The 27,092-nt window shown below is 44.1% G+C and overlaps 1 protein-coding gene across 3 annotated transcripts in view; it reads left to right on the plus strand.

The window, feature by feature from the left end:
• Nucleotides 1–2,746: 2,746 nt before the first annotated feature.
• The window catches only part of UTP20 (UTP20 small subunit processome component), a 65,690-nt gene continuing 41,344 nt past the window's right edge, over nucleotides 2,747–27,092 (plus strand). For 2 of the 3 annotated variants that reach the window (XR_007504597.1, XM_049791924.1), the window contains exons 1-22: nucleotides 2,747–2,869; nucleotides 3,458–3,538; nucleotides 4,336–4,402; nucleotides 4,599–4,731; nucleotides 5,207–5,395; nucleotides 6,751–6,832; nucleotides 7,917–8,054; nucleotides 8,458–8,613; nucleotides 10,247–10,393; nucleotides 12,050–12,184; nucleotides 13,670–13,747; nucleotides 14,420–14,598; nucleotides 16,607–16,750; nucleotides 17,282–17,370; nucleotides 19,854–19,959; nucleotides 21,198–21,348; nucleotides 21,762–21,824; nucleotides 22,150–22,308; nucleotides 24,003–24,079; nucleotides 24,875–24,954; nucleotides 25,648–25,891; nucleotides 26,804–27,004. Coding sequence is in view for 2 of the 3 variants with exons in the window: in XM_049791924.1 (XP_049647881.1) it covers nucleotides 2,825–2,869; nucleotides 3,458–3,538; nucleotides 4,336–4,402; nucleotides 4,599–4,731; nucleotides 5,207–5,395; nucleotides 6,751–6,832; nucleotides 7,917–8,054; nucleotides 8,458–8,613; nucleotides 10,247–10,393; nucleotides 12,050–12,184; nucleotides 13,670–13,747; nucleotides 14,420–14,598; nucleotides 16,607–16,750; nucleotides 17,282–17,370; nucleotides 19,854–19,959; nucleotides 21,198–21,348; nucleotides 21,762–21,824; nucleotides 22,150–22,308; nucleotides 24,003–24,079; nucleotides 24,875–24,954; nucleotides 25,648–25,891; nucleotides 26,804–27,004 (2,744 nt within the window). In the remaining variant the exon portion in view is untranslated. Of the gene's footprint in view, nucleotides 2,870–3,457; nucleotides 3,539–4,335; nucleotides 4,403–4,598; nucleotides 4,732–5,206; nucleotides 5,396–5,994; nucleotides 6,057–6,750; nucleotides 6,833–7,916; nucleotides 8,055–8,457; nucleotides 8,614–10,246; nucleotides 10,394–12,049; nucleotides 12,185–13,669; nucleotides 13,748–14,419; nucleotides 14,599–16,606; nucleotides 16,751–17,281; nucleotides 17,371–19,853; nucleotides 19,960–21,197; nucleotides 21,349–21,761; nucleotides 21,825–22,149; nucleotides 22,309–24,002; nucleotides 24,080–24,874; nucleotides 24,955–25,647; nucleotides 25,892–26,803; nucleotides 27,005–27,092 lie in introns of those variants that run through there. The other variant, XM_049791925.1, reaches the window with a different exon arrangement.

Raw genomic sequence — 27,092 nt, forward strand, 5'->3', positions numbered from 1 at the left:
CGCAATCTACAATATCCTGTGCTTAAAAATAGGCTGTCCTGGCTTGTACCAGATAGCATGTCCTTTAGGTTAGAAACTCAGTGTCGTGCGAGCTTCAGGAGCATGTGTTGTGCTTGTGATTAATACACATAAAAATGTGATGGAAGTAGGGCAACTCCACAATAAATTGAATACTGCGTATTTATGTAGTTATTGAGCCATGTCATGAGGGGCATTCACAGGGTCAGTTGCAGATATGCACATATAATGGGGTCATGTAGACTCTCTGAGACTACCAATTCTAACGCATGATTCATTTTATTCTAACACAGATGTTTCAAGTACAATAATGTGCCTAGATCTGCAGTGAATAAAAAAGGAGCCTGAAGTGACTGCTCAGACATGTGCATTGTGACTATTGCAGGTTATGTGAGATGAATTCTGCCCTGTGACACCATCCTGAGTTAAATATTGAGGTATTTTACCCAAATTACTAAATTGACAGTGCTTATTTAAAAAGAAACAAACAAACCCCCACCCCAAACCAAACAAAAAAACCCCAACTGTAAACTGTAACATTGACTCAAGGTAAGACATATTTCCAGAGGACAAGCCTGTTTCGCTTCTACGTAGAGTGGCTCTGGCTCTTGCCGAGTCCAGCAAATCGATTTTGGGCAGCATGACTAAAAAGCCCAGGAATGGAGAAAACATAAGAATCTTAGCCCTGCCCCAGAATAGCTGATGGATTACTGTCAGGGACTGGTGGTTGTTGCCCACAGCAAGTGTTTGAAGAAGTAAGATCTGCATAGGTGACTACTCTGATAGACGTGCACGTGCTGTTTTACAAAGGTTTCCTTTACGTGCCTCTACAGGTGTTACTACCACTAAGCCATCACTTTTCAGAAGGCCATCTGCTTGCCATTAGCATGGATTTCTGATGGAGGCTTGCTTACAGCTGGGCCCACCAGATAATCACAGGGTGTTGGAGCTGGGACCTGCCCAGAGATGGAAGAGCCGCACCTCTTCCTGGTAAAGTAAAAGGGTAAGGCCTGAGGCTTGAGGGATTCCAGTCAGAGAGGAGTGTATGTAGAAAGGATATTGTTAACATAGCTGTAACTCATACAGAAGTAGGGAAGAGACTTTCTGGGTCACTGAACATTCCCAGCTGAAGTGCCAGACCTACTGTTGTGGCCATAGTGGTATCGATACCTGAGCTACTACCCTGAGGCTCACTCAGATGTATCTCCAAGTGCTGTATTCAGTGCTGGCTGAAACGCAGTTCATCAGTAGTTCTTGTGGGCAAAAGCTCTCATGCAACATCAGTAGCCGCACGTCCAGCCTGTCTCACTCTTCTGAGAAGTTGCCAGTGTACAAACATAAAGGAGCATTTGTAACCTTTTAAAAACTCTCATGTCTTTTATTTTTGGTGGTGACTCCTCTTCTGCATCAGGCAGAACACGCCTGAGCTCTTCTCCCCATTGCTGTCCATGAATGTTAGATTTTGCTCATTCCCTTGAATGATTTTGGAGCGTGTGCATCCCAGGGGGTTCCACAACTCTGCAAGATGCTATTCATAATGGGAAAAGGATCTTGTGGACAGTTTTTCACACGTTCACGGTATGTAGGAGACATATTAGGTGAACTTACTAACCATGTATCAAGACGTCTTTGTCCTCTTAAACAGCTGCATATTGGTGCCTAAGCTCTTTTGTGGACCTAGACCTTTCCACATGCTTTTAGCTGTACTTTCTCATGGAGATACTTGGGTTTGGAAACACTCAAGCCAACCTTTTCAAACTCAAGTGCCTAAGTTAGGCATTCTATTCCAACACAATGCAAATGTCAGAAGTCCTTCCTATTCCAGCAGCAGAAGAGCAAGATTTAAAGCTAACAGCTGCCTCTGCAGTTCTCTTGACTTCACAGGTGCTGGAGCAAGCACACTCCCCTGCCTGGCCAGATGGCTATCGTGTTAATGGCTTATTGCCTGCCCCTGGGCAGCTTTTCTGGATGCACCTGGCAGCGTTTAACCTGCTGGGTCTGTTCAAACCTGTGGGTCCCTACGTGCTCCTAATAGCGAACTTCAGCCATGCTCAAATCCAACCTTGCGTCTTGCTGTCTGAATAACCCACGAGACTGGTTTCTGAGAATGGCCTTGAGCCGCCTGTAAGCAGGACAGGCAGGCTAGGGAAGGACAAACTCCCAAGCCCGGTTAAGCTGCAACCCACAATGGTTCTGGACTTCGGTACCACACCTGCCCAAACCAAAGCTTCATCCAGCTTCCATTCCCCTCCCGCGTCCTCCACCTCTCACAACCGCAGCCCCAGGCAGAAGCTCCCGCAGGCCCTGGTACTGCTGTTTGCTCTCGGGTGAGGATTTCGTTTGCCTGTGCCTGAGGTGAGCTCTTTCCCTCAGGTCTGGGCAAAGGTCTGCACTAGAACGGGGGCTGTGGTAGCTGGGCGGTGGCCGCACTGAGGGCTGCGCTCTCCCACACAACTTTTTCTCCCCGGTACCGATTTCTCGCCCTCAGGAACGGCTGGGGGCTTCCCCCCCCCGCTACCGGGGTACCCCAGCCCTCCGCGGAGAGGAGGGCGGAGGTGGGCCGCTCTGCCCAGAGCCCTCAAGGAACGGCGCCTCGCCGCCAACACAAGATGGCGGCACCCAGCCTCCCACAGAGCCTGGCGCCGGGACCCGCTCGGCAGGGACCGCCCGCCCGCCGGCCCCTTCCGCCGGCAGAACCGCCTCCTCCTCCCGGCAGCCCGCGGCCGGCATGGCGGTGCCCGCTGCTTAGGGCCGCACGCGTGGTTACCGGTGCGGGGCTGCCCTCCTCCCTTCCCGCCCCGCCGCCATGAAGAGCAAGTCCTCAGCCCACAAGTCGGGGAACACGCACCGGGTGAGCGGACCGCGCCGCGTCTCGTCTCATCGGCCGCCGGGGTCGCTAGTTTTTCGTCGTCGGTGTTTGGTTTAATGGTAGCGACCGGTTCCCGAAGGAGGCGCGGGGGGAGCCGCGCCGGGTCTCCGCAGCGCTGTGAGGGGGTCGCGGCCGAGCCACCCGCCCCGAGGTGTGCGGCTTCTGCCCCTCACCCCGGCCCTCAGCGACGGCTCCAGGAGCCCAGGCACCGTCCGTGTACCCCCACCGCTGCCTCGGTGTAGGAGACGGACGTGATTTAATAAAAATAAATAGTAATAATCCCGCGGGGGTGGCAACCTAGGCGTTTTCACCACCGCGGCGTGGAGGGCTGCGAGCCTTGGTTGTGCAGAGCGAGGCGGGAGAGGGTCGGTCTTGCTCCTCAGCCTTTTAAGATTTATTCCCCCCCCCCCCCCCTCTTAAAATTCTGGTAGGAGTGTTTAGAGATTGACGGGTACTGTCTGGCAGCCCGTCGTTACAAGTGGGGTTTCTGTTGGCAGCGTGTGTGCTATTGAGAGGGACTTAGAAGGGCCGTTCTCGAGCAAGAAACCTATACATCCTTTTGTTTTACAGTTTCTTACTTTCTCAGAGCGCTTGAGCAATGTTAATATCGATATTATTCATCGGATTGACAGAACTGGAAGCTACGCTGAGGTGAGAACAGCAATTGCGGTCATTTTCTGAAATCACATTGCAAGCAGATATGCTCCGTGAGAGATTCACTTTAAGAAATTTATTCAGGAGGAAATTGGAAAGAAGTTCCTGCAAGATTTGTTTTTCCTGGAGCCTCATTTCATGCTTTGTTCCCCTTTCCTTTTTGACCTGCTTTGCAGTATTGCCATGCTGACAGTGCCACCCTGATGGCTTCCATGTGGCTGGTGGGCCTCTGGGTGTTTCTGAGCATGGAAGATGCTGCTGTGGCAGTCAGCAGTCCTAGGACCGGACTTGCAAAGATTTACGGGTGCAGAGTAGTTGCAGTACTTGCAGCATGTGTCTAAAGCATGGGCATGTGTCTTTATAGATCATAAGGGGTCGTTTATATGTGTCCTGTAGGTCATTATTGTGATTATAGTGCTTTGCAGGTTGTTACCTCCCGGCCTGCTGGATTGTTCTTCTGAACTTCCCACTCAATAGCTCTGAGGATGCCAAAGAAATCCCAAAGCATTTGTGCTGGGTGCTAGATTATCAAGGCCAGTCGAAGAGGTCTAAAAAGCAATTATGTAAACAAGTTCAGTCACCAGAAAATGTTTTCAGATGTGTTTTGAATATGGGAAGAAAAGTCTCATTTTCAGGGAAACTCCGTAGTATCTTTTGAAAGGAACTCATCCAGATTTCTTGAAATATTCTTAAAATGTTTAAGGCACTTGATAGTTTTCTTCATTTGAATCTCTTCTCTTTGCAGGCTACGTTCATTAGGGTTGGTAGCTATTATTTTATCTTTGTTTTCATAGGAGGTTGAAACCTACTTTTTCGAAGGACTGCGGAAATGGAGGGAATTGAACCTCACTCAGTATTTTGGTATGTCATTTTTATTCATGTTTCCTGCTTTCCTTAAACTGTTAAAATACGTTTCTTCTGCATCCAGAGCCCAATGGGAGATTTTCTATTGACTGGTTTTTGGACTGGGCTCTATAGACCTATTATTCTTTAACATCCTACATGTTTACCAGGATTTGGAGTAGTTTTCAGGGTTTCTCTTTTATGCTTTGAACAGTGCAATTCTACAATGAAGTGGTCAACAAATGCCAGTCCTTCAACCAGCTGGTCTATTACCAGAATGCCATTGTGCAGAGCTTGAAGACACATTTGCAAGTCGAAGGCAGTCTTGCTTATCAACCCCTATTAGAGTAAGTATATGGTAACAAAATATAGTCGGGAGCCTTGATGGTATTGCAAGTAAGCATGAGTCCTGTTGTGAGTGTTCTTTTTCTTTATTTTTACCTGAGGAAAGTAATAGCAATGAGATGCCCAAAGTGGTCGTATTTCCCTGATAGAGCTTTACAGTTCTAAGGCTTCAGAAAAAAACAACTATGACAAGGCAAGCAAATTAGGCCGAGTGCTTACTGAGTGTCAGAATATTAATGTGCTTTGTTTGATGTTAACCATTTATGTCTTGTGTACTGTTATCTGCTTGATTTTAAAAATCTTAAGATTCTTGCCGTCCACAGCTGCCTAATAGGTGATATTGAAATAAAAGTGAGAAGTAAAGGCGATGCTGTCTGTCTTTCCAAAGAGACTGTGCTGGATTATGCAACGTTTGACTAGGTTTTTATTGGTTTGGTTTTGAAATGCACTAACACTGGTGTATTTTCTGAAACACAGTCTAGTGGTGCAGCTGGCTCGAGATCTTCAGGCTGATTTCTATCCTCACTTCCCTGACTTTTTCCTGGCCATAACCAAGTTACTGGATACACAGGACACAGAGCTGCTGGAATGGGCTTTTACCTCTCTTTCCTATCTGTACAAATACTTGTGGAGATTGATGGTGAAAGACATACACAACATATACAGGTAAAGGCCGTGTTTAATGTCTGTCTTGATCAGCAGTTATTAGATGCTATGGAAATGTAAATGCCACACGAATTTGTGGCTTAATGCTTCAGTATGCTTGTTAGCATACTTATGTGGGTTGGGCTGCAGATTTGGGCCTTCCGTCCCCTTTTCTCCTGTGGGGAAGGAAGAGGAAGCATCCACTTCACCTGGGTAAACAAAGCTCAGAAAAACACTGGATTGTCAGAGCCGTCTTGGAAACCTGTAACCAAGTCTAAATTCAACACAGGTCTCTTGAGTACCTGTCAAGTACCTCAGTCATAGTTGTATCATTTTTCTTTCCCAGCTGCAGTCACCTAGACTTAGACATTGAATGGATTTCTTTGAGTCTTTAGTTGTTCCTTTCCCAGTATTTTCCCCTTTATATTTTTCTGTTCTTCCTGTCTGTTTAGTGAGAGAGCAGATGAGGTATGAACAGTTTTGTATGCTTTGAAACTAGCCAAGTTGGAGAGAGTTACCAAATGCATAGGAGCCACTTCTGGCCTAGGGAGTCCCTGAGCTGCAGGTGGTTGAAGGCTGACTTTGTATATGCTTGCCCTGTTTTTAAACTTTTCCCAGGCATCTGCTTCTGACTGCTGCTGTAGGCTGAATACTTGGCTGGATGGACCTGTGGCCTGTCCCAGTATGACTGCTTGTTCAATCTTACATTACTTGGTAGCAGGGCTCTTCTTTTTGCCATAGGCAGTGGGTCCATGTTGCTTCCTCCTAGTTTCAATTTGGAATAGATTGGAGCAAAAGAGGGGTTACAGATTTCCTCCCCAACCCAGCAAAAGCTGTCAAGCGTATTGAAAAAACATCTGCTTGGCTGTGAATCTGAGGCACCGCTCACTCAGCACTGATCATGTGCTAAGTCATCTGCAACTGTTACTGATACTTATCAGAGAACTGCAAATATTTATCACCCCTGTAAATTGTATCTTTAGAAACTTTTAAGTGGGCAGGAGAGCCTGTTGGCTCAACTGAAATACAGATGTGGCTTATCAAATCAACTTTGGTTTCACCTACTGCTGCTGAGTATATATATTGAAAATCTCGATGCTGCAGTTGAATCTATGTGGATCCAGAGATTTTAGACATATTTCTGAATGCGGCTTAATTTGCCTGGCGTTGTCATTTGACCTTTGCGAAACTGTGTTCTTCTCCACAGGGAGAGTGGGAAGGAATTGAGTTGAGGATGGTATTTGCCCTCTCTAGGAGGACAGATTTGTAGTGTTTGTAAAAGGTGGCAATGTAAACTGAAAATGTAAGTTTTAAAACCAATTGGTGGTAATTCTTGCATTGCTTTTAAGGCAGTGGATTATTTTGTGTCTTTGTAGCCTGTACAGCACCCTGCTGGCTCATCACAAACTTCACATCAGAAACTTTGCTGCCGAAAGTTTTGTCTTTCTAATGAGAAAGGTAAGGGACATGTTTGTACTCTGACGCTATCTCCATTCTGTGGTGGCACTTGGATTTAATGTGTAAATATTAGGTTTTCTCCAAAGAAGGGTTAATAAGGCCTGAATAGGCATTCAGCATGTCCTGAGTGTCGTTTTTGGTGAGTATTTTACTGAGAAGGTCATGCATTTCATATCAGCAGTGACAAATAGAGGCCTTAGCACTCTCTGTTTTCAGAGCAGTTAAACCAAAGGTCTGTGGTTCATTTATCTAAAATGACTAGAAATGGTAAGGTAATCTTGCAAAAAGGAGGCTTTAATTTGTAAATGCACATTTGCTCACTGGCGTTTTCACTAATCCTTTTAAGGCCTTTGTAGAACTGAAATTCTTGTGACAACCCTTTTTGCATTCATGAGAATCACAGTATATAATGTTCCCAGGCAGATCAGTGAAGATCAGACGGCAACCTTTCACGGAGTAAGGAAAGGGAATGGTAGTTGTTGGTTTTTATTTAGTCATAATATACAAAAGCCAGGATTCCTGAGACTGGCTACCAAATTTGAGTATCCTCATTTTTGTCCTAAGCTGAGAGATCTTAATAAAGCACATTTGTTTGATTGGTTGTTTTCAGACATTGCTGAACTTCAAGTCAAATTCTCAGAAATGAAGAGTTTTAAAAACTTGGGCCAGAATTCCTTGCAAGGTGGTTATAGTTTTGAATGACTGAATTCTGTGTTCAGCTGATACACGTCTCTTTCCACACCAGTGCAGGGACCTTTGTGTTTCAGTTGGGACTGGTTTAATGGTGCATTTATGCACATGTTTAACTCTAAAATCATAAGAATAATTGAACCCATGTATTTCAGCTGCAGTGACCTCTGTAGACCTGAGTATGTCTTGGGGCCAGGAACGCTGTAGTGACTGAATAGTTCATCATTTTTCTCCTTTCGATTTCCTTCTGTGGTTGCAGAAATAATGAGTTTGAACTGTGGTGGGAAGGCAAGACTAGGAGAGTAAAGTGGTGCCATGGAGCTGTTTAATTGCCTCTATCCATCTGGCAGCCCTGAATAGAAGATAACTTTTTTTTTCTCCTTATGTTTTGTAGGTTTCTGATAAAAATGCAATCTTCAATTTAATGCTTCGTGACCTGGGGGAGCACCCTGAGAAGGTGGAAGGTGTAGGACAGCTACTTTTTGAGATGTGCAAGGGTGTTCGAAATATGTTCCACTCTTGTGCAGAGATGGTAAAGACAAGAAAAGATTGCTGGTTTAAATGTTGCTGTAATGGAGCCTTAGGCAGCGCTCAGTGAAACTACTGAGTGTTGTCGTCTTCACCTCAGTGGATCCTTGGTGATAAGTGTGCTGTTCATTACTTAATATGATCTGAAAGCCACCTTCTAAGAATTTCTTTGAGATAGGAAGGTTGTTTTTAGTAATTCCTATGCAGTATTCCTATATATTAAAATCGTACTGCTTGCTGATATTTCAGATTTTAAGTTACAGCCTTTTTTTTTTTCTTTCCTGTAGTCATTCTAGAAAGAATTGAGATCACTGGAGTATTTTAGCAGTATATTGCACTAACTAATTTTAGGATTGTTAGGTTTATTTTCTAAGTATAAGGACATGATGTGCTTTTTTCCTGTGCAGGCTATGAAGTTAATTCTATTAAAGCTGGGGCCTATTACTGAAGAAGAAATTGAACTACCGTGGGTAACTGTAGGAGAAGCCTTTGAGCAGATGATCAGATCAGCTGTACTCCATATTCATAAGGAGCATTTTGACATTGTCTTCAAGTGCCTGGAGGTACACTGATTTATTTATTTATTTATTTATTTATTTTAATTCATGAGAGACTGAAAAACACTCTGCATTTATCAAGAAAAGTATTTGTGTCTTATTGGACCAGAATTGGTATTTTTTCTGCTTTGGAAAGTTTAAGTACAGTATCATGTGCATGGGAAAAATCCCACCCTTCTTTTGGAAGTTCACAGTGGCCCTGGTGGCTGTGCTCTGCTGTGAGAAGGGAACTGCTGTGTGTGAGACTTGGAGCTCAGTCCCATGTCTGGGCAAGGAGGTTTTGTAGGATCTGCCTTTGCAGACACAGACATCACAGACTGCTTGCTGGAGTGGGAGTGCTAGGGCTTGCTTTATATTGCTGAACTAAGTATACCGGTGGTTCCAAAACCTCTTAGTGACAGTAAAGCGGAGGCTTTTTGCCATGCAGTTCTCTTTACAGCAAAGACCTGAGCTGAACCTGGAGAGGCAAGTTTAAGCCTCAGAGCCAAGTACTGGAAATCACAGTGTTTTCAGTCTGGGTGTTCCCATGTTGCTGCTTGGGGGTCTGAGGGAGCATGGCTGAGTGCCATGGACAGGGTGATGTATAATGTTGAACAAGGGCCTGGCAAGTGGTTTTTTTTTTTACTTACCTGGTCAACATTTAGATGTTTTTACTAGCAATTGGGATTTGCTAAGGGGAATTGAAACCTCTTGCAACTGATGGCTGTGTCAGTTGTGCTCCTCAGAGGGGTGAAATGGGAAACTGGAGGAAATGGTACACCTGAGTTTTACAGAGTCCCTCCAGCATGGGTAAATAGTCCTATTTTTTCATTCTTGGAACATCCTCCCTGTGACTATCCATAGTTTTCCAGAAAAGCCCATCCTGTTCCTTCTACCTCAACCAGTATGATAGCAGTTATTGCCTAATTGTCATTAGCTGGTTTGCCACTGGATGTTTTGTATTCCTGGGAGCTGAGTCGCTCAACATCTGTAGTTGTGATGAAATCTTGGAAATTGGTGACGTAATTCCCTTTATTTTTAATAACACTTGTTTGGTTTTTTTACCCTGGGAACCAGTGGGTGCATGGGGGTATCTTGCTCAGAGGGAAATAATCACTTGGATAGCTCTCTAAACTGGGTTCAGTTTATAGAATCAAGGATGGGAGTTTATAGTCTCTGGACAGAAGGGAACAGTAATGGGAGTGATCCAGAGCAGCACCATTGTCTGTATAATGTAGATGATATGAGTAACGTCTCAGCATCCACATCAGCATAACGATGCATTAAGTGTAAAAGTACTTAAGTGCTGATACTTCCAGTGGAAGCTGGGTGCTTCCATACCATTGTGGGTCTGGGGCCAAGTATTTCTCTCTCTTCCTCTTCCTTATTTTGTACGTTGTGTGTTGGCGTTTCAGGAGACCCTCATCTTGGGAGGTATTTGTGTTTCTGTCCAAGGAATCCAGGATGTGTGTTTTTACATAATGGGAATCCCACAGTGTTTCTGCAAGGCTTAATTTGTTGAACATGAACAAGAGAGTCAACAATAGTTTGTTGGGCAGATGAGATGTTGATTCTTTAGAATGCCTTTCAAATAGCAGTAAGTGAAACAGGGTCTGATCATTTCTCTGAAACATTTCGGTTTCCCTTTTTATTTAAACAGGAGTCGCTCTTAGACTTGCAGAGGAAAATAACTAAGGCCAACTGCTGTATGGCTTCAGAGCAGATAGAAAGGATTCTGCAAGCATATCTGATCCTAGTGGAACATGCAAATGGATCCAAAATCTCACTGCCTGAAGATGTCTGTCAGGTAGGTCAGACCATCACTTTAGCTGATATGCCAGAGAAGTATCAATTGAATATCGAAGAGGTGTGGTCAGCTGAAGTACTCGTACATACTTCTGATACGTCAGCGGGTTTGGGATTTTTGTTGAGTGAACAGAGACGTTTATCGTGAGTATTGCTAGCTCTCCGCGTGAGAACTTATATCTGTACTGTAATGCTGGTGTAGTCCTCCTTTAAATGAGCAAGGGGGTGTGATGGGTTGACCCTGGCTGAACACCAGGTGCCCACCAAAGCCATTCTATCACTCCCCCATCCTCAGCTGGATAGGGGAGAGAAAATATAACAAAAGGCTCGCGGGTCGAGATAAGGACAGGAGAGATCATTCACTATTACCGTCACGGGCAAAACAGACTCAATTTGCAAAACATACTCAATTTATTACAAATCAACCAGAGCAAGGTAATGAGAAGTAAAACGAAATCTCAGAACACCTTCCCACCACCCCTCCGTTCTTCCCGGGCACAACTACCCTCCCGGATTTCACCACCAAGCCCCCCCAGCGGCACAGGGGGACAGGGATGGGGTTTATGGTCATCACACGTTATTTTCTGCCGCTTCACCTCCTCAGGACGAGGGCTGATCACACTCTTCCCCTGCTCCAGCGTGGGGTCCCACCCACGGGAGACAGTCCTCCACGAACTCCTCCAACGTGGGCCATTCCCACGGGCTGCAGTTCTTCACGAACTGCTCCAGCATGGGTCCATTCCACGGTGTGCAGTCCTTCAGGAGCACACTGCTCCAGCGCGGGTCCCCCACGGGGTCACAAGTCCTGCCAGAAAGCCTGCTCCGTGGGCTCCTCTCTCCACAGATCCGCAGGTCCTGCCAGGAACCTGCTCCAGCGCGGGGTTCCCACGGGGTCACAGCCTCCTTCGGGAACCCACCTGCTCCGGCGTGGGGTCCTCCACGGGCTACAGGTGGAGATCTGCTCCACCGTGGACCTCCCTGGACTGCAGGGGGACAGCCTGCCTCACCAGGGTCTTCACCACGGGCTGCAGGGGAATCTTCGCTCCGGCGCCTGGAGCATCTCCTCCCCCTCCTTCTTCACTGACCTTGGTGTCCGCAGGCTTGTTTCTCTTACATGTTCTCACTCCTCACTCCGGCGGCAGTTTCTCTCCGTCCCAACTTTTTCCTTCTTAAAAATGTTATCACAGAGGCGTTACCACTATCACTGATTGGCTCGGCCTTGGCCGGCGGCGGGTCCGTCTCAGAGCCGGCTAATATGGGCTCGCTCTCTCTTGAACACAGGGGAAGCTTCCAGCAGTTTCTTACAGAAGCCACCCCTGTAACCCCCCCCCGCTACCAAAACCTTGCCAAACAAAACCAATACAGGGGGAAAGCGGGCTGTTGCTTCTAGAGACCAGTTCCTGCCACTGTGGAGGAGACCTAGGCCCCCATATCAGTATCAGAGCAGTTCTACCAGATTCACATGCGTTTGACCCCATTGGGTCCAAATGTAGGTTTAGTGCCTTCAAACTTCGACAGGACGATTAGGATTCATTTCTGTGGGCTGAAGCTTAGAACACCATGCTGTCCTGCTCCAGGGACTGTCCAGATCATTCAAACCAGACAATCACTAACTTCACAGACGAATATCAATTTTCTCTCTTCTCTTTCATTTCAGATTTTAATGAAAATGTTACAAACGCCGCATCTCTCATCATCTTGCTGCAAGACCCTGCTGAACACCATTTCTGCACTCCTACTGGCTGAGAATGTTTTCTTGCCTGATTCTTTGATCAAGGAAGCTATTGAGAAGGTAACAAGGACTGCTGCTTACAGCAGAAATCCCAGAGTTCAAGTTCCCTAGAGCAGGCTGATTTCAGGATATTCCACTTCAGGCTGGGAAATCTACTATAAGGTTCCCTTTAGCCTTCTTGCACAGATAAGGGAGAAGCTGCCCAGTGCCTTAAATAATGTCTGCTGAGGTCTTGGGACTCCTTGACAGTCTTACACAGACTGTCAGTGTAGCAATGCCACTGTGGCAGACATCTTTGCAATGAAAACCAGGCTCTGATTCAAACACCTGCAGCCTCTGGGGAGGAAGGGGGGAAGAAGAGGGGAGAACAGGGAAGGGACATGTTCTGCCTTACATTATAAAGCAGGTCAGTGAGTTGGACTTAGTGGAAAAAAGTACATTTTTCACTAAGCTACCAAGCATTTAGTGAGCATGGCTTAGCCTTGTGAACAAGGTTCAGCAAGTGCAGTTTGATTTAGAAAGTACAGGGGTAGGCATATTTCAGTACTACCATTGCTCCTGAAGCATTGACAGGATTAGCTACATGCATTCCTATCAAGTGCAGTGTTGCAAAGATTAATAGGAGATGCTACTACGGAGTCTGATTCTTCAGTTTTCCTGTTACAGTACCTTATAGTTTTGCAATTTACAGTGTGGACCATAGTTGTACTCTGTATGTAAAAATATATTTGAAAGAAAAGATGTTATGTGATTTACAAGGAGAAAATAAGGCTGTTGCAATTGTTTAAAAAAGATCAAATTTCATCTGGTCTTTGGTGTTGTCTTGTGTTGAAGTAAGATTGGTTCTGCCTGTGTCACGAGTCCACTCAGGAGACGTGGTCCTTCAGACCTTTGAGAATATTTGTGTGGGCTTCTGTTAAACTGGAGAAGGCTTAAAGCTGTCCTTTTCTTCTGAAGGGTCTGGGAAATGGAGATCTGGGTGTGTATTTCTGTTGCACATCTCAGCATTGAGAAGCACTGATCCTGGGTATCTCAAAGGACTCTTCCTATCTTGGGTCCTTCAGAAGCACAGAGGTTGGCTCTGCCCATGGGGTGGTAACTTTCTGCAACCTGCTACACAGGAGAAATGCTGAATTGAAAGTTCTTTTGGGCTTAAGCTTTTTCCTAACAGCTGGTGTGTCTATGCTGCAGTCCTAGAACTTTCAGCTTACGTTTTCCACTTCACACTAAAGAGCTACCTAAGCTGTCTTTGCACGGAGCCAGCTCAGATCCAGCAAGGTTTGTTAAAAAGAGTTGTGTCAGCGGGGTTTGTTAAAAAGGACTGTGCTTTTCTGTACCTGAACTGTCACTGGAAACAGTATTGCTGTTGTGTGCCTGAACTAACAAGCCCTGCTAGCCATGAACAGAGAGCCAGGTTGGGAGTCTCAGAGTTCAAAGCATGGTTGATTCATAAACCAGAAAACATGTCCCATGGGAAATGGCAACTTGACTATGAAATGTCTCTTGTTAATGTGTTCCTGTCAACCTTTCACTTGCATCTTGCAGGTATTTGCAAGTGGATTTGAACGGCACTTTCTTTTGGACTTCTCCGAAGCAGTGTTCACAATGAAGCAATTTGAGAGGGTAGGTGGAAGCTTTTGTGCATTTTGTTTACTTTTGTTGCCAAAGAGAACAAATGGGAAATCCATAGTATATTTATCTGCCTTGTATGCTGAAGCATTTTTGTGTATTGACATGATGTTTACTTAAACTTCTGTCATGACGTGGTAAGAATGGAGAGGTTACTTATGCTGTTGTGTTGAAGTTTGGTAATGATGCTCACGGTTGGAGAAGGTGACAGGTATCTGTGATCACAGAAGGGCGCTTGCCTGTTGGGAATTAAAAGGGTGGGCTTGTTAAGGATGGGATGAAGACAAGGAGTTCTGGAGAAGGTAAGTGGAAGTGAAGAATAAGGGATGTCTGATAGGTCAGGCCTGGAACTGGTGATCTGCGAGGAATCAAATTAATTAAATGGAGTGGGAGGTGAAAGTAAAGTCAGGGATCTGTAATGTCCTGATGAGACTAGATTTGGGGCGAACTGAGTTTTTACATCAAATCACTGTTGCTGCTGGGGTAAGAGGATGTCTGTGTGCTGATGTCTTGGGGCTCCAGGACTGATAAGTCTGGTGCTTTGCTGGCTCATTTGTGAGTGTTCGGATTCTTTTGTGGCTGGTGTTACGTGTTTTTTGTGTATTTGGTCATGATTAAAGAGACTTACCAATCCTTAACACTTTTTTTTTCCCCCCCCCCCTTCAGCATTTTCTTCCTTGCTTTCTGGAGTACATTGAGCATTGCTTCTCTGACACAGATGCCCTCGCAAAGGATGAGGCGATGGCAATTCTGGCTAAACTCATTCTGGTGAAAGCAGAGCCTCCTACCATTGGTTCAATGGCATTTGAAAAGTATCCTCTCGTTTTCACTGAATCATCCGTCAGGTGAGGCTTCTGAAGTTTAGCAAACACTAGATGTGTCTGTATGGCTGCAGGCCTGAAGGCAGCGCAGAGCTACATAAAAGTTGCCCCCCAGTATTTGCTGGAGTTGTGTAAATGGCAAAGTTGTTGGCAGATTCGCAAACCAAGTGATACAGTAGGATCTGTTTTTTTCTTTCTGAGACTATTTCAGAAGAGATACTGCTCTGGAAAGATTATCACTGATATAAAAAGACTAGTGAGTGGTGTGGTAGGTGTGCGATGGGGATTTGTTACACCAAGATGCACACTGCTTCCTTGGGCAGTTAATCTTTGTAGTGAGTGCTGCTGTCCAGGTTCTTATCATTACTCACCTCCTGCCAGTGCCCCTTCTTTCCTCCCTGTATACATACATCTTGTCCAGGAGCTTTCTTGGCAGCAGTACTACAGTTTTACCATAGAGCACAGCTGGGTACCAAAGGGCATGCAATTAATCCAGATACAGCACTGTGCTGGCACAGCTTGACTGTTCTAGTTGCAAAGCTAGCTTTGTTGCAATGAAGTGGTTGCTTTCACCCTGGAGCTTCTTTGGAAAGATTTGGGGTAACCATTGTCAAGCATGAATGACCATTGCTAATCTACTGATAGTGATTGTTCTAATCCCTCTAGCTCAGATAATTCAAAACTTTCACCTGCAGAGTGGTGACTTGTATTGCCTTTTATGTAAGGTTTTATCTTTCCTAAAAATATGGAAAACCCACAGAGTGGATTGCTTTTATTTAATAGAGTGGAGGTATTAGGGTTTAGGAAACAGAAGGTTGAGTCAAAATAATTAAATTTGGGTTTGTTCTCTTGTTTTCTTTGTCTGTTGATCTCTCTGGATTTTCAGTGGTATGGAGTACACAGCTGAGAGGACCTTGGTCCTGCCTGGGACTTTTTTGTGCTCTTGCAATGTCAGTGGTACAAATGAAGGCTGGGAGACATCTCAAGAGTTGCATAATCCATCTCCTACCTAGGATAGAAATAGCAAGTCCTGAAAAATGTCTGACCAAATTGTTATTAAATGCTCCAATTCTGGAGATTCCCAAGCTGCCCCTGGCAGTCTGTGCCAGTACTTTGCTTGCTTTATGGTTACACAAGTGTTTTGGTTTTGTTGCGGTTTTTTTCCCAGTCCTCAGTGTATGAACTAAACTTCCTTTACTGTAGCTTAAATCCGCTGCTGCTTATCTTACCTGCAGGGAACATAAAGAGCAAAATAATTCTTGCTCTTTGCATCCAGCTTCTACAAATAGCAGGCTTTGATCATCAGAAACATCTGAAATCTTCTTTCTCTGGACCCACAATCCTAATTCCTTGAGGTTTATCTCATAAATTTTGTTTCTTAAATCTCTAATGATCCTTGATGCTGTCTTTTTGTTAGCTTCTGTATTTCTTGAAGGGTGGAGCATATGCAGTCTTCTAACTGGTCTTGCAAGCACTGGGTGGAATGGAAAGATTGCTGTCCATGGGGCGTGAAGTACATCTGTTCATATGTTCCAGTATGGTGTCAACCCTTTCTGCCTGCAGATAGGCTTGTTGATTTGGGCTCAGCTTGTGACTCCTTTTAAGTCCCCAAACTTTTACCTCACTGGTTGTCTTCTGTTGTCCATTAGTCTATGTTGGCATGATCATGGTTTATTGACAATAATCATGGAGACAACTCTCAGGTGCTCCTAGAGGCTCTATGTCCTAGTTGTGAGGGTATCCAACTGAGAACTAGTATCTTCCCTTCTAGAAATACTATTTGAACTTGAAATAAAGACCTGACATTTCTTGTGGGCCATGTTTTGTGCTCCTCGGCATGACTAGGTGATGTTTTGTGCTGTGGAGGAGATTTAAAAAAAAAAAAAAAAATCCCCTGGGTTGTCCTTTGCTAGAAGTAACAAATGTGATTTTGAATATCATGGTTGAATATGATAGGAGGAAAAGGAACAATCTCTGATATGCAGTAGTGGGTTACTAAAAAGTTTGGTTTTATTTTTTGCTCTAATACAAGGCAACAAACAGGTAAAAGACAAGGAGGAAAGGCAGAAGTACCGGTGTTGGATCATGTAGTGTCTTTAATCCATTTACCAGAGAAGGAAGACATCACTGACCTTTCACAGCCTTGGGTTGCCTTGGTTGTACTGCCTCATATTAGGTAAGGGATATTCTAAGGTACTATTGTCGTGTATTTCTGTAATACTGTCTAGTTCACTATCAGAAATCATTTTACTAAGGGAAGGACAATAATTAATAACCCTAGTTTGCGGAACCCAGGGTTAGAAGGCAAAAAAATGCTGTATGCCAATACCATGAGTCAATAGTAAAGTCAGGAATAGGATATCAGTTTCTTGATTGCCTACTCCCTGAACTTAGTACTCTAGTACAGAGAGATGTTCTTGACACATTTCAGCTTCTGTATTTGAAGCACTGTCCTCTCTAGGCAGTGGGCTGTTTTTTTTCAATAATTATGATGTTCTTGTATGGAAAGAATAGTTGGAAAGAAGGTGCAGTGAATGCTACAACTTAAATTGTGAATTGGAAATAGCAAAAATGGTTTGCTGTGGTTTTCAAACTTAGGGTGAGCTATCTGTAATTTAATACAAGATAGATGTGAAAGAAAGCTTTCATATGTGTGTAGGTATCAGTATAACATAGAGATAAAAGTCTTCCCATTTATTTTGGACAGACCAATGGACAAAGAAAACATTCTGCCCCGTGTGACAAGTTTTATAGACTCTCTCTTCACAGCCATTGACAAAGGAAGCCTCTGCAAAGGTCAGTTATGGTTATTTCCTATTTATTTGCTTTTTGTTGATACCTTAAAAAAATATAAAGCAGTTATTCTGATGACACAAAGCATGAAAATGAATAGCATTGGCATTGTATGCAAATTTATTGACCAGCTCAAGTAAAATTAGAAAAACAAAGCTTGAGAGGAAACGCCCTTCAGGAAACGATTCTGTGTTTGCTGTTCATAATAATAATAATTGGGTGACAGATGTTCTGCAAAGTGGAGGAAGAGATAATTGGGAAGGAAAAGAAGAAAGTGAGAGGGGGGAAAAAAAAAAAAAAGGATGGAAATCAATCTAAACCAGGTCCAGATTGAAGCAGTCAAGTGAAGGAGAGACTGTTGACTCACAAGCTCCAATTAGACTATTCCAAACCTATAGTGCAGAGCTTGGGACATCACCATCTCCAACCGAAGTCACAGCACCAATTCTAAAATGCTGCATTTTTCCTCCAGGCGTGGGTGGTCGCTGGTTGTCTTCCCTCTCTGGCCAGAAAAAAAAATGTTTTAACTGAGCTTGCATTGGGCAGGGCAGTAGTTAATCTGGGTGACTGCAAGTATTTGGCCTTGTGCCAAAGTATAAGCAAGTATTGGAATGCCCCAGGTTCATTGTTCTTTGGTTTGAAAGGGCTTGTCAAGAGTCTGGCCTTTTCCCTTTATAATCCCTTTATTAACATTCCTAAATGTATCTGCTAATTGGCTCTGCTTTTTCTTCTCTAGTCATTGTCAAGCATGGTCCTTTTTGATTTAGCCCTTTCTTCTATCCTGTTTGCAGGATTTGCGTGCTATCGTGATTATTTTAGTGGCAATATACTTATTCTAAAAAAGGAATACCCAACCTTTCTTTTCTTTGGGTCTCATCGTTGGCAGCAGCAGTAGTAGCAGCTCTGCACCAGCTCTGTGTGTGTGCAAGAGGCACATTGCTATTTCTACCTTTGCCCATAAGAGAAAAGAAAACAAATGCAACCTCAGTCCTACGCTCCTGCCTCCTATTGTCCCATCCTACACTTCTTTGCTTGATTTTCCTCACCTTCCTCCCAAACTAGGGTTCCTAGACACTTTCTTCATCCTCCAGCATTCTTTCCAGCTCCACGATCTCTACAATTCCTTTACCTCCTACTGGGACTCCAGTCTCCTCTCACTGCCTGTGCAAGGCACACCCCAGCCCTGTGCTCCCTTGTTTGACCTGCCTGCCTCCGAAGCCTGAGGCAAAGTGCAAATCCCAGAACTGGGTGTTTTTCTACAGTTGCTGTGGGGTGCAGGGAAGCAGACTTGTGAACTGGGACAGAGCAACAGCAAGTTACCCCTGGCAGCTGTTCAGGGGTAACTGCCTGTATGCGCAGTGCTTACCCTATTGATCATATAAGTGTGTCTATAGTGAGGTGGGAGCTGCTGTCTTTGTCCATCACAGACGTACTACTACCAAATGGTATGCAGATTACAGTTGGGAACCTGTGCCGTTGCACTATAGATGCAGAAAGCTTCGTCCTGCCATTACTTGCTGTTTCTTCTCCTCTCTTTGAGGAGCTCCTTGCGGAGGTTAATGGTGAGCAGGATTCGGCACACACCTGGGGAATTAAGCAACTTGGAGTAGAGGGACATATTCAAAGGAATAAACAGGAAATGAATGCTCACTTCCCTTTCTTTTCTATGGCAGCTGGCAGCACGTAAGAAAATTATATCCTTTAAAAACTTTCTTTAATTTGCCTGTTTAGGAACAGTGTTTCTTCTGCTTAGGAAGAGACGAAGGAGAGGGGATTTTTTTTTTTTTTTTTTTTGTTTTAAACAACGTACTTGCTAACTTAGGAGTGTTAGGGGAAAGGAATTGCCCTTCCCCTTTCTTGCCTGGAAGGGCTTTCTCTGCTGTGCTCCTGGGAAACCCTCTGTCCCTAAAGAAGGCTGACAGGTTTAGGAAAGAGATGCAATTGCTGTAACGAAATTCAGCAAACCCTCCTTCCGTTCACTAACAAATATTCAGACTTTAAGTACATGGGACAGCTTTGGAGATCTCATACAGTAGTGCGCTGCCAAAGTGCCAAGGTTTATAGGTGCCTGTGTGCTAGTATCAGTATATATTTTTGCTTCTATTTTCCTGCATTGGTGTCCCTTTGGGTGGCACTTCTTCATTTCTGAGTGCCATTTATAGCATAGAGGTGTCTGAGACTCCTGCAACAATGCTTAGCTCCACATCTCAGCTCTCTGTGCACACCGGTGCGAAGGAAACAGGTGCAAACTGGGCACTGCTCACAGCTTTCAATGCTGGCTTGCTGGAGTAGGCACTTACTTTGATAGCCAGAGGAGCATTTCCTTTATGGGTTACGGTTAGAAAATACACATGCCAGTTCTGGGATCCATATGTTACCCTACTTCTGTGACTCCAGCCATTTCAGGATGGGCAAGCACCATACAAACACAAGTCAGTGAGAGCTGAGTAAATGTACAGGCTGTTCTTGTTCTCTCTTTGCTCCAGGAAGCCTGTTTGTAGCCTGCCAAGCTGTAAGTACTCTTCTTAGTTTGGCAGAGTCTTCTGAAATACTCCATTTGTTACCTGTGGAGCGTGTCAAGAGCTTGTTGACGTAAGTAAACTCTGCCTGTTCTGTGATTCTTCGTGATTCTCCTTGGTACGGCAAAGAGTTGACTTTGCCTTTATGTAGGGGCTTGTTAAATTCCTCTTTGTGTGTTGCCCGTTCTGTTACGCTGGCCTGTTGCTTCAGTATTGTGGTTATGTAAGGTAGCAATGTTGTAGGCACTGTTTGTTTGGAGAGCCAGGTAGGTGTAGTGCCTGTTCAGTGGTGTTTTCTCTGCAAACTGAAGCTTTCATAGCCAGCTGCAGGGTAGCGTCAAATACATTGGTTCTCGTTTTACATAGGAGCACTATGCTTAATAACTGTGTGTTACGTTATAATGATAAAAGAGACAGGAACAGCATTTTCTGAGTTGTGTCAAAAGGCTGAACTTCTGCAGTCTGCTGGTGGTGTTGGGATTCCTCCGTGTCCTTACATACCCATGTGTGTGCTTGCTCCACAGTGGGAGGAGGTTTTGTATGCTCCATTTTATTTATTATAATTCTATTCGATTTATAATTAGCACATATAACTGAGTGGCTGAAGGGATTGAGGGAGACCATTAATCTCTCTCCAGCAAATCCTGCTGAACTTGTCATCTCCCATCACTCTTGGGCTGGAGCATCTCCAAGTCTTTGGTGGCTTGAGCTTCAAAACATCCTGTTCAGTTAAGAAATCATGGTGCCCACGTGTGAGGCACGATGGAGATGAAACAGCTTGCCCAGATCAGGCAGGAAGTCTTGGCAGGGAGCTTCAGTCTAGTGCTCTTCTGCCAGCTTTGGGCCAGGGGTGTGAAACCCGCTTGGAGCAAGGGATGTAAGGTAGCAGAAGGAGGTTTCCCTGTGGGCTGGCAGGATTCCTGGTGCCTCACCTAAGCCTGGATTATTTCTTTTCTGTTGAAGTTGGTCACTGGCTGGGCACCTGGGCAGTAGCAGCAGCCCTTGTCTGACATATGCAGATTTGTTTTCTGCAGCTCTGTGTGTGTCAGCCCAGGCTGCTAGCCCCAGCTTGACAAGCCTGATTAATACAAATGAGGAATTTCATGCCTCTTGGGCTGTCATAGGTAATTGGGCTTTGAGGCTGGAAGCCAGCATGCTGGTGAAGTCTGACTTCACCGGTCTGCTGGTGCCAGCAGAGTCTGAAGTCGTGTGGAATTTTACCTTAATATTGTTACCATCACTACTGCCTTATTTTCAAATATCTGTATTGTTGTGGTGCTGTTAGTATGCTAATAAAACACTCTGTTATAGCACTTTCCCTTCAGACCCCTCTGCATTGCTGTTGGCTGATCTCTATTACACGAGGTTGGCATTGTGTGGCTGCCAGGAACCCCTTTCCCAAGAGAACCTAATGGACTTGTTTGAGAAGTTGCGTCCTAATATTTCCACTGGTATTTCCAAGGTAATCTGCTTTTTTGAGCACGTGCAAGATAATTTGTATTTTAACAATGTAATTTAAGTAAACTGAGTTAAATGGCAAAGCCTGACAGGAGAAACGTGAGACTGTGTAAAGCTATTCCTTCCATAGTATCTGTTTAGGACTGTGTCCATTTCTAAGGCTACCATGGGTTATGAGTTAACAGAGGTTAACTTTTAGCCCTGTGAGGCTTGCTGCTTCCCTAGAGGTGAATCAGATCAGGAGCCTGATATATTCATTTTGAATTGCCTACTAGACTACAGGAGCTTATCTGTTTCTCAGCTCTAGGAGGAACCTAGCAAAATCAGCCTTCTGTGCAAAACATAAACCTCTATTTAGGTGTGTTTGTAGCCCTCATTCTCCTGCATGTTTCTGACATATGTTTCCCCTTTGGATAGGTCCGGCTATTGACTGTTCGAATTCTAAACCATTTTGAGAATCCACCTTCTACACAGATTGAGGTAGGGCTAAAACTTTCCATTTAACATTTCAAAGCCATCTGTGTTTGTTGTGTGTGAACTGTTTTCCACTTTGCAGAAACAAAGCATGTGTCTGGTAGGGCTTGTCCTCTGCTTTTGTGTTTTCACATTCCAGTTTTATTTCTTTGTGCCCCTGCCTCCTGATGTTTTCAGGTGTGTGAGTTTTGGTGCCTAAGTGGTGGAAAACAGAGCAAGTCCCTTGACTTTGTTCTTCCATCCAAAATGGCTGGGACTCTGTCGTTCCGTTGAAATACCTTTCAAAGAGGAAAGGATACTCTAACAAAATGAGTGTCACTTGTTTGTTCAGGGTGATGGCACAGGGGAACTACAGCCAGTATTTGCCATATTGCTCCAAGCAGAACTTGTGCCAGCAACAGTGAACGATTACAGAGAGAAACTTCTGCATTTGAGGAAACTAAGATGTGATATAGTGCAGTCTGCAATACCAAGTGGATCTTTGCAGGAGGTAAGCAGTTGTCAAAAAGCAGTCGATGCATTCCTTTATTCCAAGAGGATGTTCTTATTCCATCACATGGATTGCAGAGTTTTTAATAAGAGTTCATAAAAAAATCAATTAGCTCCCAGATTAGGTTTTAGAAAACTTACTTGCTAGTAAGGATCACAGCTCCCATTGTCCTTGGGACTATTGTGTTCTCTTGGATATTTAGTAGAAAAACAGTGATATCTAGATAAATGGCCCACAGCCAGATTAATCAGGTTTTGATATCATGGAAAGGAAGGCAAATGATTCCAGGGAGAAGCAAGTCGTGAGCAAATTGAAAACCATGACATTGCCATACCCTCAGCATGGCTGAACATTGGTAGGATTGCCATTGGCCTTTGGAGAGTCTAGCTTCTGGATCTTGCTGCAGGGTGAAAATCTTGCATGCCTGTGACTGTTGAATCTCCTTTGCTGCTGCTGAGCTAAAGGGGACCTTACTTTCTAGATGTTGGAAGGGTCACAATTTTACTAGTTAAATGATTGTTGTCATTTAACCCCAGCCGGCAACTAAGCAGCACACAGCCACTTGCTTGCTCCTCCCCGGTTGGATGGGGATGAGAATTGGAAGGGTAAAAGTGAGAAAACTTGTGGGCTGAGATAAAGACAGTTTCATAGGTAAAGCAAAAGTCGTGCACACAAAGCAAAATAAGGAATTCATTCCCCACTTCCCATGGGCAGGCAGGTGTTCAGCCACCTCCAAGGAAAGCAGGGCTCCATCACGTGTAACCATTACTTGGGAAGGTAAACACCATCACTCCGAACGTCCTCCCCTTCCTTCTTTTTTTCCCCAGCTTTATATGCTGAGCATGAAGTCCTATGGTCTGGAATATCCCTTGGGTCAGTTGGGGTCAGTTGTCGTGGCTGTGTCCCCTCCAGACTCCTTGTCCCTCCCCCCCCCCCCCCCCCCAGCCTGTTTGCTGGAGGGTTGGGGTTAGAAGCAGAAAACGCCTTGGCTCGAATGTTAGAAGCAGAAAAGGCCTTGGCTCGAATGTATGAGCACTGCTCAGCAGTAACGAAAACATCCCTGAATTACCAACACTTGTTTCCAGCACAAATCCAAAACATAGCTCCATACTAGCTACTATGAAGAAAATTAAATCTACCCCAGCCAAAACCAGCAAAATTATCATGGATTTGGTGGCAGGGGTTTTTTAATTATTTTTCTGGCTGTTGCTGTACCTGTATAATTTTTTTACCTTGACTTGTAAGCTCCTGTGAGGAAGGGTTATAGGTCAGTCCTACTGCATGTAGGTCAGCAAGGAGCCAGTCCAGAGGACATGCTTATAAGCCTACTGCAATGAAGGCTCTTCAGGGCAAACTTTCCTCTTTCTGAGGTCCTTAATGCTACTATGGGATCCCCGTAGTTTGAGGGGGAGGCAGGTGATCCAGATCATCTGCTGTGCTGAACTGTTTTTTGCACATTCATGGTATGTAGGTGTGGTGACTAGATCTCAGTGCAGCTTACAGTAAATAGGGTATAGATTTCTTCATGCAGCTATGAGACAAAGATGTGTGGCTTGCTTCGTTACCTGTAGTACCTCTGAGGACTTCTTTGATCAAAGTTTCCTCTGCGAGAGGAAGAAAGGTTAGAGGAGGTTGGTTGGTCTTTAACTATCGTTTTTTACATCTCAACAAGATGGTATTGTATGTCATTCTAGGTGCCTCTTCGGTATTTACTGGGAATGCTTTACATTAACTTCAGCCCTCTCTGGGATCCTGTAATTGAACTTGTAACGTGAGTATATGCAGTTGGATGCTGCAATCTGTGGTTGTCTCACAGAACATTCCTTCTATTGTTCTGTACACAAAAGCTGAGGTAAAAATACCCGATTTGGAGAGATCTGTGCATGAGAACCTTCATGTGAAATCTTCTGAAACTAATTTGATCTCTCAAATAAATCACAACCTGTGCAGACTCTTGCTTTTTAACTTTGTTTCTGATTTTTCTTACTGTTAAAGGGAACTTGGAACAAATATGGTCAAATAGCATCTGAATTTTGACTCAAAGGTAGCAGGATTTGATTAGTATTTCACAAATGCTTAAAGGAGGGAGAAGTCCCTCTCAGTTTCCCCGTCTCAGGTGTCTGCTTTCAGCATGACTTTATCTTCTTGTTTTTTCCCCTCTGTTGTATGATTAAAAAGGATGGGATTTCCCCCTCCAAACTAGTGAATTAATAAAAAAAAAATATTAAACCAGCTCTTCAAAAGATGTGTCCATGCTAATTCTTCCTTTGGTTCTATATGATGTTACTGTATAGAAGTCAGTAGAAGGCTTGAGAACATTTTTACTCAATTTGAGTTCATTTGAAGTCATGAGGTACAACCAGATTATTTTAATAACAATTGACATTTGGGATCCAGGAGTAAAGGCAAGGAAGTGCTACAGCTGTATTGTGCAGATGTCCTGTCTTCGGACACCCACATTGAAGCAGTGATCAAAGCCTCTGATTGTGTTAGTTGTTAACTTGCCTAGTGACGCATGGCTTTTTTTATTTTCTTTTTAATTTTGTGCTGTCTTATGCTTTTTTAGTTCTTATGCAAAGGAAATGGAGAATAAACAGTTCTGGAAGGTCTTATATGAACATTTGGAGAGGGCTGCTACCTATGCTGGTAAGTCATGGATCCTAAATATTATTATGACAGTAACCCAGCTAATTGTGAATGACATGACTGCGTTTTTATGTGCCCCAAATTTATATGTGATGGGGGAATTCAGAACCAGGGCTCTTGCTGTCCTGGACATGACACTGGTAGTCAATAGAGAGGCCTGGGAGAAGACTGTGTCTCCTCCTGTCCTAAACACCAAGAAGTATATAGAAAAGGCACCTGCATTACAGGAGGTTTTTGCAGGTTGCAGGAAGCCATGCAGAAGTTTCTTCCGTGCTTAACGCTGGCTCTGCCCAGACTGATCAGGAGCAATGACAAAACCTGTATAATGGGGCTGACCATCTCTCTGCTGCATAGATTCAGTGGAATTCCTGCAAACAGTGTCTGTCTTGGGTGTCCTCTTGAGGTTTAGCTGTGGGTGTATGGAATCTATGATTTCATGATAGAGCCATAAGCATGCAGCCATTTGTGGGCTTCTGTGTTATTCAAGAGAACTGAGCTTAATTGAGACGCATCAGGGCTGTAAGGCATCCTAGAATACTTTCTAAGCAATGCAGGTCTTTCAGGTCAGTGTTAAATACAGTTGTCTGAGCAGGTACCTGTCACCAAAAGTATTACTTATGTAACGGGGGACTGATCCCTTGCTAGTGGTGATAATGAAGTAACCTGAAGAGATTTTCTTCATCTGTTCTGTAGAAATGGAGCTGCAAAATGAATTAGATGAACAAGAAGAAAGCATTGCTGAAACAGAAAGCAAGAAGATGCCAGAAGGAGAGGTGGGGACTGTCTTCCTGGAGCAGCTGAGGACTAGAACAGATTGCAGTGAGCGGCTGGACCACACAAACTTCCGTTTTCTACTGTGGAAAGCACTGGATAAGTTTCCAGACAGAGTGGAGCCTAGGTCGAGGGAACTTTCCCCACTTCTTTTGAGATTTATTAGGTAAGTAAGGTTTATTTTTCATTTGAGAGGACACATTGCTCTCAGTTTATTTCCTGAATGCATGTTTGATGAGATGTCTCTTTCCAGTTAAGATAACCTTTTGATTGAAGTGTGGATTCTGTTAGAAACATCACACAAGAAGCAGGCTGAAATTAAACTGGCATTACATTTCTGCTGCTTAGTCTCTCATTTATTGACTTTCCACTGTCACAGACTCATTACACCATTAGAGAGTGATTTCAGTAGAAATAAAGTAACTTTTTTTAAAAATGAAAATACATTTTAATATGGAATCACAGAAGACCAAAATATTTTCCCTCAAGATGGGGAAAATACTGGTTTTGTTAGAGGCTGATTCAATTTCCTGTTCCTGGAGGGAGAGCAGTGGTGTGCTTGCATGTGTGCACATATCAGATAGTATGATGCACGTGGGGTTGATGTGATCTTATGGCAGGGGAAGGTTTCTGATACTCCTTTTCTATGATTAGAAAAGCTATGTTTTGCTTGCCTTCCTGGAAAAATTGAACCATATTGTAGTAGGTTAGTTTCCTCACTTACTCTCACACTGCTATACTCACTGTTCACCTGCCCACTCAAGCAAACACAACCCCCGTGTCCTCCACAGAACCTCTTTACAGACCTCTAGTAATTCAGTGATTCATGTCTCTCTTCTTTTCCACCAGGTAACTCCAATCTCCTTTAATGTATTTGGTCACTGCCTAACTTGTAGGAAAGAAGCGTATACTTACTGAAATACACTTCTTTGGGGATATTTAGCCATATAGTCTCGCAAGACACAGTGCCATCAATGATGAGAATGGTGGATTGTGGAGTTTTTAGTTGTTCTTGCCCTGAAACCCTGAAAAATGCTATGCTGCTTAATTCCTTCCTTCCTTTCTTTTTTAAACACAGAAACGAGTACTACCCAGCAGATTCATTAGTGGCTCCATCTCAGGATCTTAGAAAGAAAACTAGGGGTACAGTAGCAGCAAAAGAAATACCTCCTGAAGAGGTGAATGATGCTGCTATGGAGGAGGAGGAAGAAGAAAAGGAAGAAGGGGAACAGATTACTGTAGGACTACTGAAAAAGAAAACAAGAAGAGCTGCTGCTAAGTGAGTATTTTTTTGTTTTCCCTTGCTAGTGCTCTCATGAAAAGGCAGATTCAGTAGCTCATGTTGAGATAAAAGCTATGTGTTTATA

The sequence above is a fragment of the Accipiter gentilis genome, chromosome 34, assembly GCF_929443795.1.
Source record: "Accipiter gentilis chromosome 34, bAccGen1.1, whole genome shotgun sequence".
Taxonomy (NCBI): Eukaryota; Metazoa; Chordata; class Aves; order Accipitriformes; family Accipitridae; genus Astur; species Astur gentilis.